We start from the raw sequence: 13,703 nt of genomic DNA, 5'->3' as shown, positions 1-13,703 counted from the left end.
CAAGTTAAAGTGTATAAAGAGCATCAATTCTGTGAGCCAATATAACAAAGTAATTAGAACCTTACAAGAAAATGTGTTCTTTAAACTTTTTCTATTTTATATGCTAGTGCATATTAACCTCCAAGATACGATATTTTAGAGCAGAAAAAGTTTATAATTGGTAGTACAGTTATTAAAATCATATTGACTGCTGAGCAGCATAAGATTGTGAATTTAAAAGAAAAAGAAAACGAATGCTTATCAGAAAGTCAAGGTACCACTGTTGACTTAAATTTAAAGGGAATATATCTCTATCCTGAAGTTTGGAAGTTTGTCAAAGGCTTGAATTAATTTTGCAAGGTTTACACAGTTCAATTTAAACAAACTACATGTTAACATCAAAAGAAAGCAATAATTTGAGCTATCTAATGTGACTATGAAAATGCAAATGGACCTCAAAACTGACTTTAAAAAAATTCTCTTCCAGGGAGGAAGCTGTGAGCTTAATTACAATGATTGCCTTATACAGACTTGCTCCACTGGGTTTCTTTGTGTTGCTGGAATAAACAATGTCACCTGCATACCTGCTAGCCTCCAAAGTACCAGCAGTATTTATCCTGAAACATATGGAGTGCCCCCTGCTGGGCCATTGGGCAGTGGCTTTTCATCAGCGTGGCCTACACAACTTGAGGATAAAATGAATATACCTCAAGGTAAGAGTATGAAAATACATATTTTAAAGTCTAAAAGAGTGGCATATAAGAATTGGCCTACTACTGTTTATATATTTCAAAAAACATATACAAATATAATTTCTTTAATCTTTCCTTTAGAAATAAAATATATTTTTAAATTGCATTTGAGCATAAACTTATTTTTTGAGAAATTAGGTGTATTAGAAAGAAAAGTGAGCTTTGGAACCTGTGTTTGAATCCTGCCTCTACCACTTATTAACTAAATAACCTATAGCAAACCACTTAATCTATTCAGTTTTCTCAGGTGAGCAAATGTTTTTTGATTGATCTATGAGAGAGACAAGAAGATCTAAAAGACCTCTGATTTCTTTTCCTTGCTTTCTGTCTCTGATTTTATTGCAAAATCAGTGAGCAACTATATGCCTTATTCTCACTATAGTATTTACCTGAGTTGTATAAGTCATATATCCACAAATATGGTGGGAAATTATTTGTGCCACATTTTTTGTTGCTATGTACAACTAAGGAGATTTTTCTGAAGCTTGATCTTAGAGGTAATGCCCAAAGAGCTATCCTCAAAATCAGAAAAATTTCTGTTCAAGTTCTGAATCTAAAGCATACTGGCTGTGTGACAATGACTAATTCATTCAATTTTATTGTGCCCAAGGCAGCTTTCTATACAATAAGTGCAAATTAGTTCTCAACTCATTTGATGGAGTTTTTATCCTTGCTGGAACAACAGGATCTTAGAAGTAAAGCTAAAGAGTTCTTCGGAAGTCATTTTATCAAATCTCTTCATTTTATAGTGGAGGAAACTGAGGTCTAATGAGCTAGTGATTGACAAAGGCAGACTTTGAACTCAGGTCTGCTAACTGCAGATATTATTGTTGTTCATTATGTCACTGTATTGTGAGTTTCCTACACTAACAAAATAATAAATTTGATATAAAAATTAACCCTATTATTTTTCAACATCAAATGGATACATTTTACTTTCTTGGTCTCCTTAGCTTGTTTTTCATCATCTCTAAATATGTTTATGTCAATAGATCATTATAGATATTTTCCTTGATTCCCTTATAAGATATGTGAGATATAAAAATATTCGTGTTTTTTGGGTGATGCGTGTTACCTTCTGAGAACTTAAGGCACAAAAGCTATTTTGATTATGACATAGAATGAATGTCTCTAATTTCTAGTCACAAACTTAGTAAAACATATATCATTTCATGTTTTTTTAAGTTTATTTATTTATTTAATTAAAAATATTTTTCCATGGTTATATGATTCATGTTCTTTCCTTCCCCTTCTCCCACTACCCTTCCAATAGCCAATGAGCAATTTCACTGGGTTTTACATGTATCATTGATCAAGATCTATTTCCAAATTATTAATATTTGCACTGGGGTGATCATTTATAGTCTATATCCCCAATCATATCCCCATTGACACAGGTGTTCAAGCAGTTGTTTTTCTTCTGTGTTTCTAATTCCACAGTTCTTTCCCAGAATGTGGATAGCGTTCTTTCTCATAAGTCCCTCAGAATTGTTCAGGATTGCTGCTAGTAGAGAAGTTCATTACATTCAATTGTGCCACAGTGTATCCATCTCTATGAACAATGTTCTCCTGGATCTGCTTTTTTCACTCTGCCTCGATTCCTGGAGGTCGTTCCAGCTCATATGGAATTCCTCCAGTTCATTATTCCTTTTAGCACAATAGTATTCCATCAACAACAGAAACCACAATTTATTCAGCCATTCTCCAATCAGAGGGCATCTCATTTTCCAATTTTTTACCACCTCAAAGAATGTGGCTATAAATATTTCTGTACAAGTCTTTTACCTCATGATGTCTTTGGGATGTAAACCCAGCAGTGCTATGGCTGTATCAAAGGACAGGTAGTCTTTTAAAGCCCTTTGGGCATTGTTTCAAATTTCCTTCCAGAATGGTTGGTTCAATTCGCAACTCTACTAGCAATGTATTAATGACCCAGTTTTGCCACATCCCCTCCAACAAGTATTATTTTCCTTTGCTAAGGCAATCTGCTAGGTGTGAAGTGGAACTTCAGAGTTGTTTTGATTTGCATTTCTCTAATTATATGATATTTAGAACACTTTTTCATGTGCTTATTGATAGTTTTGATTTATTTATCTGAAAATGGACTATTCATGTCTCTTGTCCATTTGTCAATTGGGGAATGGCTTGCTTTTTTTTTTTGTACAATTGATTTAACTCCTTATGAATTTGAGTAATTAGAACTTTGTCAAAGGTTTTTGTTATAAAGATTTTTTCCCAATTTTTTTTCTTCCCTTCTAATTTTTGTTGCATGGGTTTTGTTTACATAAAAACTTTTTAATTTATTGTAATCAAAATTATTCATTTTACTTTTTCTAATATACACTATCTCTTGCTTGGTCTTAAAATATTTCCTTTCCCATAGATCTGACAGGTATCATTTCACATTATTAAGTGTTGTCTAATGATTAGTTATAGAAAAAGTAGGTCATTTAAAAAACACAATTTTTGTTTAGGGAAAGCATTTTAAAGGAACTTTTACTTTGTAAGTAAGATAATCATTTCTACTTTATATTTCTTGTTGGTAGTATATTACTTTTAAGAAATATGTCATTTTGGTTATGTGTCCTTCTACTGTAGATAAACATATTCAATGGTCAAATGAAAAAATGCATTGGTATCTATTAGTGTTCCATTATCTTTTGTCAAAGAGCCACTACATTCTCAATAGAAAACATTTGTAATTTCTTCATGTTACCTTGATTTATATGTCTTTTGATTTGGAAAATATAATTCCCTTGTGAGCAATGTCATGTTTTCTGAATTTGGCCCTTATATTGAACTTAAATAATTGGAGATGTTGCATTTATTCAGCTTTAGAGAACTTGAAGAACTTTCATTTACTTTTCTTAAGAATATGATTCACAGGGTTGTATTGTTCTGCACATATGCAAGGTTTAAATTAGTGGAGTTAGAGTAATAATTAAATTTGCTGAAGATTTAGCACAGGGACAAAATTGTTCAAAGAAACAAACAAAAGTCTTCTAATACTCCTGCTTTCTCCTTTTCTAAAGGTTCACAAAAAACAGATATCTTCCTCAGGCCCAAGGATCTCTCACAGACTCATTTGATCAAATTAAGTCTAATAACATCCTCTGACGACCCTGAGCCAGAAGGACACACTTCCAATGGAGAGCTTTCAATGGCACATGGACTTCCTTCCACTCTAGATCCTCTTTCTTTTCGATTTCTGAAGACTGGTGAACATACCTCAACAATGATAAACTCAGTATTAAAATTTGTATCTCATGTGTCTAGGCAGATTCCATCTGAAGATTTGGATAAAGATTTTTTATTCTCATTTATCACTAGTCCTATGACAGTTTCTATTTTTCCTACACAAGTCTCATCATTAAAGAACCATCAGACTATTTCCTTATCTGCCACAGACATGAGTTCAGCAATTAGCAGCATTCCAGGGGATGAGATTGAATTAAATAGTCACTCATTTCTCTCCCACAGATTCCTGCTTAAAACTACTTCTACACACACACCTCCTATTTCTCCTAGCAGGACTCAAGAGGATACTAGAGAATATTCAGCTTTTTCCTTGTCATCAGTAGGAGAGTTTCACTGGAGTTCAGTGAGCCTCTCAATGACTCTTGATTCTCCTGCTAAGACAATAATACCCCAACAGGTAGCCCCATCAGACTTACCAGTGTTGCATAAAACCAATGAACAAACATCCCTTCCTGATGAATATCTAGTTAAGACTATGGTATCCAGCATAAGCATCTCATTGCAGCCTGCTGATTCTCTTAGTGAGCTAAGCCAAACGTGTGTGACATGTTCTATGACTAAAATGAAATCCTCCGATGAATGCTCAGTTCAAGCTCTGCATAGCAAACAGTCCCAGTTTTATGAACCATTTTGGATGAACTCAGCAATATTAAGCAGCTGGTATACACTAACAGGAGCTACAGTGATTACTTCTGGGCATTCATTTTCTTCTGTGACTGAAATAACACCATCAGTGGAGTTCACAGAACTGTCACCTCCATTTTCTTTTAAAAAGAGCATGGAAAATTTCCTCAAAGAAAGAGAGACATCTTTGTCAGAGACACCATCAAACAATTTGAATGTTTATCCATGTTTCAGTTCTCTGTGTGCACACATTGCCCCTTCTCTGACCAGCTTTTTAGACTCTCAGTTTCCGGAGATGACTAGAAAACTGTATTCTACTGATCAGTATATATCAAAGCAACATTACCTAACTCAGCTACTCAGTCAAGATATTCAGCTACCTGAGATATCTCATGAGCCATTGAGTATTCACTTACCAGATAGTTCTATTTTTGAACCTAGTTTGCAGAGCAACCTAGCTGGAACTTTAAAGACATTTTTAGAAACAATTCAACAAAATGACCTTAAAAATCAATTTATTCTTACAGAAGTCCTTGATAAAGGTTCAATGACTGACGCTTCAAAAAGGCATTTGATGCCAGATTTTAGTCAGATTTCTTATTCTGTTTCACTTGACCAGTCAAAGCATAAACACACACCTCTTCCTAAATCTAGGCAGATATCTGAATTGGCATCTCATGCCCCTTCTCTGACTTCAGTGTCAATATTACAAGAAATAAGCAGCAACGCTCCAGATGTCTCAACCATGATATTTCCAACATCTGTGCAGGATGAGGAATCCCCTACAGGTCTGAATGCTTCCATCACCAGATTGGTTACACTTCCTTCACTGGAGTCCATTCAACCATCTCATCAGCTGCTGCTTCCTGGTGAGTTTTTATATTCAGTAAACTTTGAAAGATAAGTCAGTTTTTTGCAGGTATAAAAGTGGCTATTATGGTCACTAGGTCTTCAATAGCATCATTGTAATCAGAACAGCAGCAAGTTTGATAGTAATACTATCTGCTATTCTACCTGCCATAGATAGTTATTTTTCTTGTACAGCTGCAAAAAGTATCAAATCAATGCAGCAATAGGTAAAAATAAACTGAAGACTGAAATACCACTTGCAAGAACTCAGAGACTGATCAACTTATTATATTGGGTCTTTCAGGGTTTACAAATAACTTGCATAATTCTCAGTTCTTAAAAGTGTTTGTCACCTTGGGTACAATCTAAAGAACCATTCTGAGATTGACTCAAACTATCAATAAGGAATTTATACTTATGTTTGTAGCATAGGAGAAATAATTACTTGTCTTCTCTCATTTTGTTCCATTTTATTTTAAGTAAAAAGGTCAAGGGAATTTTATTTCATTGTCACATCTTACCTGATATGCATTTTATTAATATAAATATGTGATGTTATTATTAAAGTTAATTTCAGTCATTCTCAAATTCATAATCATTATTCAGTTTTTTGGTATCAAAAAGGTGATTTGAAATTTTGTAGAATAGAGTTTTGCAAGGTAGAAATTAACTAATAAAAACAAATATGTTTGCTTGAAGAAGAGATCTTTTATTATATGTGAAAAATATTTTGGAAACCAATTATATTCTTACCAGTTATCTTTGAATGTAGACAAATTTTTGAAGAATTTCATATATCAGAAAGAAGGAAAGATTCAGCATTCTCATTAATAAATCTATATCATGATTAGACCATTTTAGATATATTTTACTAGTTCTGAGATTGACTCAAACTCTCAATAAGGAATTTATGCTTATGTTTGTGGCATAGGAGAAATAATTACTTGTCTTCTCTCATTTAATCTTTAATATTTAATGCAGATCCATATTTTTGTTTGGGGTTTTTTATGGCTTTCACACACCAACAACAGATAACTTGGAAAAAAACAAAAGCTCACATATAATGACCCCTGTGACCCTGGTATTTTCAATGTATAATAAATTTTTTACCAGCTTTGAGAAAAGGAAATAATTATCATGAATGACAAGTAAAGAATCAATTATTTTCTACTTACCTGTACTTTATTTTGTCAATTATTTATTCAAAGGAAGCGAGACCTCTTTTTACCACATTGAGTAGCCCTTGAGCTCCTGCCACCAGTGCAAATGTTGTTTTCTTCTTAGTTGAAAAACTGTAGTGACTAATGCATACTTTTATAGTATGGTTAGATATAGTGCCCTCTAACCTGGTTGTTTTTTTAAAATTTCTACTGGTAATTTCAACCACCACCACCCCTGCCTTGCTCCTATTTTATTTGTTTTAAGTTGTTGAGATACTATCATCCTTCCAATCACCTAGCTTCACAGCCTAAGAATGATTCTTCTGATATAATAATATTCAGAAGGATTTATTGAGAGAGAAAAATTCAATAGAAATGTGGGTAAAGTCTTCCCAGCAAGGAAGACTATCCATTGAAGAAATTGTGACAAGGATTTGCACCACAAATATGAAGGGGACATACTTCCTGATCAGCTCCTGCACAGGCAGGATGTCCAAGCAGGAAAATACAGGTGAGGTACTTCTGAAGAAGAAATGAACAAAATGGGCAGAATGTCCAAGAAGGAAATAGAGGATTATTTTCAGTTTGTTTTCAGTTTATGAAGGTGGGTGGGGAATATCCAAGCAGAGGATGGGATTAGGGGCTTCTTTTGCATTTTATCACCTACTATTAAAGGAAGGATGTCCTAAGATTAATTTATTAGAATATCTGATTGGGCATTGTCTATGCAATTAATTTCATCACAGCTGCTGTGGTGGACTCAATGGCTGGATTTAGCAAGGATTCCAACAATCAGATTATACATTATTATAATTTTAAGTGTCACTGTTTTATATAATATTTAATAATTATTATATAACATTCTATATAATTATTGCTATATAACATACAATACTAAATATAGATAAATACACAACTAATAACTATCTAGTGAAACAACAATAATAATATTCCATGTATAATTAAATGTTTGTACTTAATACATGCCTACATTTCTCATGTATTCATCAAAATATTTCCTTTTTTTTTCTTGAAAAATCTTCCTGGTTAAAACTTGATGCTTACACATCAGAGTTTGATAATTTGAAGTTCAATGATCATTGATAGGTATTTTAAATAGTAGAGTTATAATCATTTATATTTCTTCTTCTTTTACAAACTTATTCTTTATTATTGATCTGTTAGAGAATGGTGCTTGGTCTTATATTCCTGGGACTAATTCACTGTATATTTTGGCTGTCACACTGTTAGTGAATATATTTAATAAAAATAGTTCTATCCAAAGTATCTGCTTTATTCTTATTCTAATTGATTTCTTTTTATAAAGTTAATGTCAAATTTTATGTAATTAAAATAGTAATTTTATCTTTTGAAGTGATAGGAGAGAAAGGAATAGGTATATATAAATGCTTATAATGTATCTGTGCTAAGCAAGTTACAAATATTATCTTCTTTCATCTTTTATGTTCTCTTCTTTCTTATGCTACAAGTATTTGTCCTATTTGCCTAAAAACTAGAACTACCAATGTAGTTATAAGGGTCTTTAGTTGAGATAAATATATTAATCTGGGAAGACACACTGAACCTTAATACTGGGACTTGCACTGAACTGCAGAAGGTGGTGGTGTTCATATAGATTTAGGAAAAAGAAAAAGGTAATTACTTGCTAGTATAATGTTACTGACTAGTGAGAGGCTAGAATGCTTAAAAAGTACTTAAGAATTAGTTGTCTTTAGGAGGCTAAGAGTGGAACAAGGTTATTCAGATTTGATTATCTTCTTTCAAATACAATCCTCCAAGGCAAATGAGTATTTTCTGGGAAGCGGGCAAAATAGATTCATAGTCAAACCAATTCAGTCTTTTGAGTTCCCTGTTTTAACTTCTGAGAGAATTAGTAATGGGATTAAGTAAAATAATGGCAGTCCTATCCATAATTGTAAAATATGTTAATATTTTTTCATATTTTATGGTATTATTTTTCCTGATTTATTATATACACTTAAAATTTATTGTAGTATAAGGTCTAAGATGCCAACATAAATCTATTTCTCACCACAAATCTTTGCAGTTTGTGTTCTTTTTATTAGGAGGTAACTGTATTTTTTTTCTTGACCTGCTTACTTAGTATTTCATTGCTTTTCATTTTTAAAATATTCAGGTCCAGAAAATTTTGATAATTAGGTCTTTACAATAGAGGTTTGTATCTCTTGGCACCTAATTCCTACCTTCCTACTATTGATTACAACCTTTGATTAGTATTTTTGAATTTTTATAACTCCAAATCAACTTTGCTATAACATCCATTTTGAATCTCTATTGGTCATCATCCAAAAACCATTTCTTATCCCCTGCTACATTATTCCTTAATCCCATCCCTCTTAATTCACCCACTCAAAAACAACCAAATGAATCCCACCTCTTCTACAGTGCTCTCTGGAATGACTGCTCCATAAGTAATAAACCTGCTTTCAACTCAAATCTTTTCCTTTCACACTCATACATAACACAGCCTCCCTGATTGAACTTTTGAGTTTTGAATCCACTTCCTTTCATTCCTTTTAGCTTACTTCTAGAGGTGAAATTAGAATACTCCATTTCTCATTGCCAGTTCTAAGTTCTTCCCTACCACTACCACTCAGTGTCCTCTCCTTTTCTGTATTATATGCTTCTTTCATACAAACAAAACTATGGTAATTTTTGTCTGCCAATTTTCAGGATATTCCCCTTCCTTTCTTAACAAAGTCAGTACCTGGTTCACAAACTTCCTCTCCTCCCTAATTCTTGATCTCATACTCTTTTGTACAAGACCCATCTGATTAAATCATCCCCACATCATTCATAGATTTCATAGATGAAGCCAACAGCACAACACATAAAAAATGTAATAAAGTTCTCAACATTTATTTTGTGACCTATTTTCATCATCAATGACAATGAAAGCATGACTTCTGAATTTGAACAACTCAATTTGTAAAATGCTTTATTAGAAATTAATGAAAATGTAGGGAAATTTGGGAGAATAACTATACAAAAACCAGGAATACACTAAAGAAACCAGTACTGTTTTATATGGATTTTTTAATCATTAAGGGTTTTTTATTTTTTATTTTTTGGAAAACATCTAAATAAGTCGATATTTTAAATTGGGGTAGCAGGAAATCACAAATGTTATTATCCCAGAGACATCCAAGACCTTTCCTATCTTTGGTTCTACTATCCTGCCAATCATGAGACCTACATTAGTATACTTAACTTATCACTTTCCTGAATACTACATATCCCATTTCTAATTTGTGACATTCAAAAGCTTTCATAACCTGGCTCATTCTTAGTTTTTCAGTCTTTTTGCATCTTATACTCCTCCATGTGTTGTGATCTCTGGCCACTTGCAGTTTCTTGAACATGTACAGCATTACATCTGCCATCTTTATTACTTTATACTGGCTGAGCCTTATACCTGGAAACTTCTGCCCATTTCCCTCCACTCTTAGTTCTTCTGACTACCTTTATAACTTCTCAAATTCAACCTGCAACATACTTTTCCTGCACTCCTGCTTTCTAATGTCGACCCTTTCAGAATGCCTTGTATCTACTCTGTGTATTTCTTGTGTGTACCTAAATATTCATAATCTACTCCATTAGAAAATGGTGTTTTTACAGTTATGCTATTGACTAAAAGTTGCAGCAAAGATATGATTCTGTTGTGCTTTTTGTTGTTGTTGACTTTATTAAACTATTTAATTTACTTCCATAGAGCAACATATCCTTTTAAAGGAAAGTTATTTATTTCATCCAACAAAGAGTCTCTCAGATATCTTCTAAGATTTTACTAAATAGGAATTCAACAAAAAGTTAAATATTGTTTTTTATTACTAATACAAAAGGAATTTATGGTTGCAATGGTAGTTGCTACTATCATGGTAAATGTAATGTTTAGGTTCCAAGTGGAGGAACAATTCTCATAAATAGTATTGGATATTGCTTGGGTTTTAGTTTTTCAATAAGGACTAAATACAGACCTCCCCAACTAACCTAGCTTTTCCCCACACATGCTCGCTCAAAAAGTCAACTGGATGGAGTAGCCTCCAGAACTTTATCTCCTAAAGCAATAAGGGGAAAACATCATTGGATGGAGAAGGGTTTTCATTCAGACATAAGATGATTTGTTTTCATATGTTCTATAGGAATGTGCCAATTCATTGTTTATTAGAGGAAATATAATGTTTTTGACAGATTTCAGAAAAGACAAGAGGTATAAGAAACAAGAAAGAATTGTATCTAGAAGTGAGAGCCTGCCAAAAAAAAAAATCCAAAACATTTTTTTTTCCAAAACTACCACAATAAAACAACACTTGCTTTAGGAAATATGTACATATTCTTCTTCCATCCATTTATCTACCCTCCATTAAAGAGAAAATATAGTATTTGGACTTGTTTTTTTTCCTTTTGTCCACTCAATCTATAGGTAGAAAAGTTAGTAATCTATCTTTTCTATTTACCTCCTTTCAGGGTAAATTAATACTCTCTCTGTATCATTTGCCAAAATGCTACTCTCAGAGAATGGAACCAAGACCCAATTGTTAGGGTATTCTGAAAATATGATCCCAGAACAAGAGAGTTAGTAACAAGAAAAGGATATTGTAATTGTTTAGCATGGACTAGATGACTTGAGTTTCTAAATTATTACCTACATTGCCTAATGTGGGGCTAAGATTGACTTCCTTAACCTTTCGGATTTTAACAGGAGGCATCTGAATGTGCTGATTCTTAACATAGTTATAATTCTGATTAGCTGTTTGTGTTTAATTTAGATCCCAAGGTCATCTCCATGTCAGTTTGAGAGTTGATAGGAAAAAGTATAAATGAGAGAAAAACCTATAGAATTCATTTAGATTTATCTCTGAAATGATTCCATGAAGGGCTGTCATGTTAAAACATGTTGCCCAAGGGGCATCTAGGATGCTCATTGGATAGAGAGCCAGTCCTAGAGATGGGAGGTCCTGGCTTCAATCTGGCCTCAGATATTTCCTAGCTGTGTGACCCAATGCAAATCACTTAACCCACATTGCAAAGCCTTTATCATTCATTCTTCTGCTTTGGAACTGATCCTTAGTAGAGTTTCAAAAGCAGAAGACAACGATTTTTAAAAAATAGAAAAGAAATGTGCTGCACAAGTGGAAGCTGCTTTGATTTAATTGTAAACTGTGGGCCTGTAGAAGTTATTGAAGGACTGATACTAAGAATAAGAAATTCCAGTTACTTTATCCTTTGCTTTGGAGGACAGGAGACAAATGAGAGAAGGAAATGTAATCGTTTTTCACTCTAAAATGAAAAACTGAACAGCTTTGCACTGCTCTCTTTTTACTATAGGTGTACCTAATCCCTTCTTTGGCAATATTTTTTCCTCTATGGATTCAGCTGTTAGGCATAATACACTATCTCATATTTGCATTCTAATGTCTTCAAAGATAGGATTAAACATATGCAGAGTAAGAAGTATAATTCATGATTGAAAATGAAAGTACATACTTTGTCTCATAAGCAAAACTATAGGAAAGCTTTATTTCATGTTCTGTTCCATTACCTATCCAAAATATACAGATATATGGCAGAACATAAAGAAATAATTTGAGAATTTAGCCTATGGTGTTAAGATTACAGCACACTATATAGGCAAAAGACTGGTACAGTGGAGAAACAGCTTTCAAGGTAAATGACCTGGTTCAAATACCCGTGGATGTTTACTACCTGTGTGACTTTGGACAAGTCAGTTAACCTCTTTGGGCCTCATCAATGAAATGACAAGGTTTTAATACTTGTTGACACTCAAGAGCCCATCCAGTTCTAGTTTAACAAGTCCATGAATTATTTAGATATAGTTTATATCAATAAAATTCATGGTAAAAATAAAAATTAAAAATGTCCATAGAACAAAACATTACAAAAATATCATTGAAAAGACTAAGGATGTTGTCATGAGACTTTTGTAATGTCCATTTGGTTCACGGTGCCAAACATTTTAATATTAAATAAGAATCTAAACAAATTGAAGTGATTATCTATTAGGCAATATATATCATATACTACAGTCAAAATAAGTTTGAATTAACTATGGAACTCACAAATGATACAGTAGTACTGAGCCGGAGGTAAATTAGAGCTTTCTGAATGCCCTGAAAACAGGTCAAATAAAAAAGCACTATTTTTCCTTCTGCTGTGATATGCATTCAATATTTATAGACCCAAAGGGGGTTTTCTTTTCCTATTCTCTTCCATAGTTTCTACAAAAGAATATTGTTACGGTTACACTGGAAATTAAAATTAAACCTTACTTGTCATCCTTGAAATCTTAAACAGAAAGAAGGCTGCCCTGATTATATTTAGAAGGTAATAAATGTTTTCCTATATATTGTTTGTACTTAAAATATGGGGGAAACCTGCAGGATCAACACTTTTAACATCACGGTATCTGAGTCTTAGTGATCTTGATTTTAGTCTGGACTTGTGATTTTATCAGTTTATGGCTGCCCTGGCAATGAAATTTCTTCTACCAATGCAGACCAGCAAATTCTCAGTAAATTACAGTCTTAGAGAATTTATTTGAAGTGCTGAAAAGTCGACTGACTTACTGAAGGTTACACAATTATTTTGTGTCAGAATTGAGTTTTCCATGTTCTGAGGCTAGCAGTGATTGTGTGAATGTATCTATACATGCATGAATTATGGATGTGTATATATAGGACATATAATTCCTTTGGCAATGGAATTCCCAGTGAGGAAACTCCTTCTACAAGCCCATATCAACACCTGATTTTCAATTAAAATACTTTATACTTGCCTGAGGGTATTACAAGGCAATATATTGAAGGCAGTGGTGAAACAAGATATTCTCTTTTCCCTAAGAAATTATTCATTCCATTTCCTATGAAGTTTGCCTGTAATTTCAAAACATTCTGTTTGGGTTAGTTGAAGAAAAAATTCCAAATGTAACGTCATGTTTAGAATGCCTATTCAAGTGTATTGCTCCATAGAAACTGTCTGGCATAGCTTCTTTAGGGGTGTTATTGATATATCACTTTTT

General features: G+C 33.1%; 1 protein-coding gene across 1 annotated transcript; it reads left to right on the top strand.

The window, feature by feature from the left end:
- The first annotated feature begins 421 nt into the window (after positions 1 to 421).
- Positions 422 to 5,949, top strand: LOC103103248 (protein eyes shut homolog). Its single transcript, XM_007485193.3, has 2 exons — positions 422 to 692; positions 3,764 to 5,949. The coding sequence occupies exons 1-2, from the start codon at positions 422 to 424 to the stop codon at positions 5,515 to 5,517; spliced, it is 2,025 nt and encodes a 674-aa protein (XP_007485255.3). The 3' UTR covers positions 5,518 to 5,949.
- Positions 5,950 to 13,703: the final 7,754 nt, after the last annotated feature.

Source organism: Monodelphis domestica, chromosome 2 (genome assembly GCF_027887165.1).
Source record: "Monodelphis domestica isolate mMonDom1 chromosome 2, mMonDom1.pri, whole genome shotgun sequence".
Lineage (NCBI taxonomy): Eukaryota > Metazoa > Chordata > Mammalia > Didelphimorphia > Didelphidae > Monodelphis > Monodelphis domestica.
This window is presented reverse-complemented; position numbering and strand designations above follow the sequence as displayed.

Coding starts and splice junctions, on each gene's coding strand:
- LOC103103248 (XM_007485193.3), top strand. CDS start 422: ATGCAAATGGACCTCAAAACTGACTTTAAAAAAATTCTCTTCCAGGGA. Junction 693..3,763: donor TAAAATGAATATACCTCAAG/GTAAGAGTATGA, acceptor CCTTTTCTAAAG/GTTCACAAAAAACAGATATC.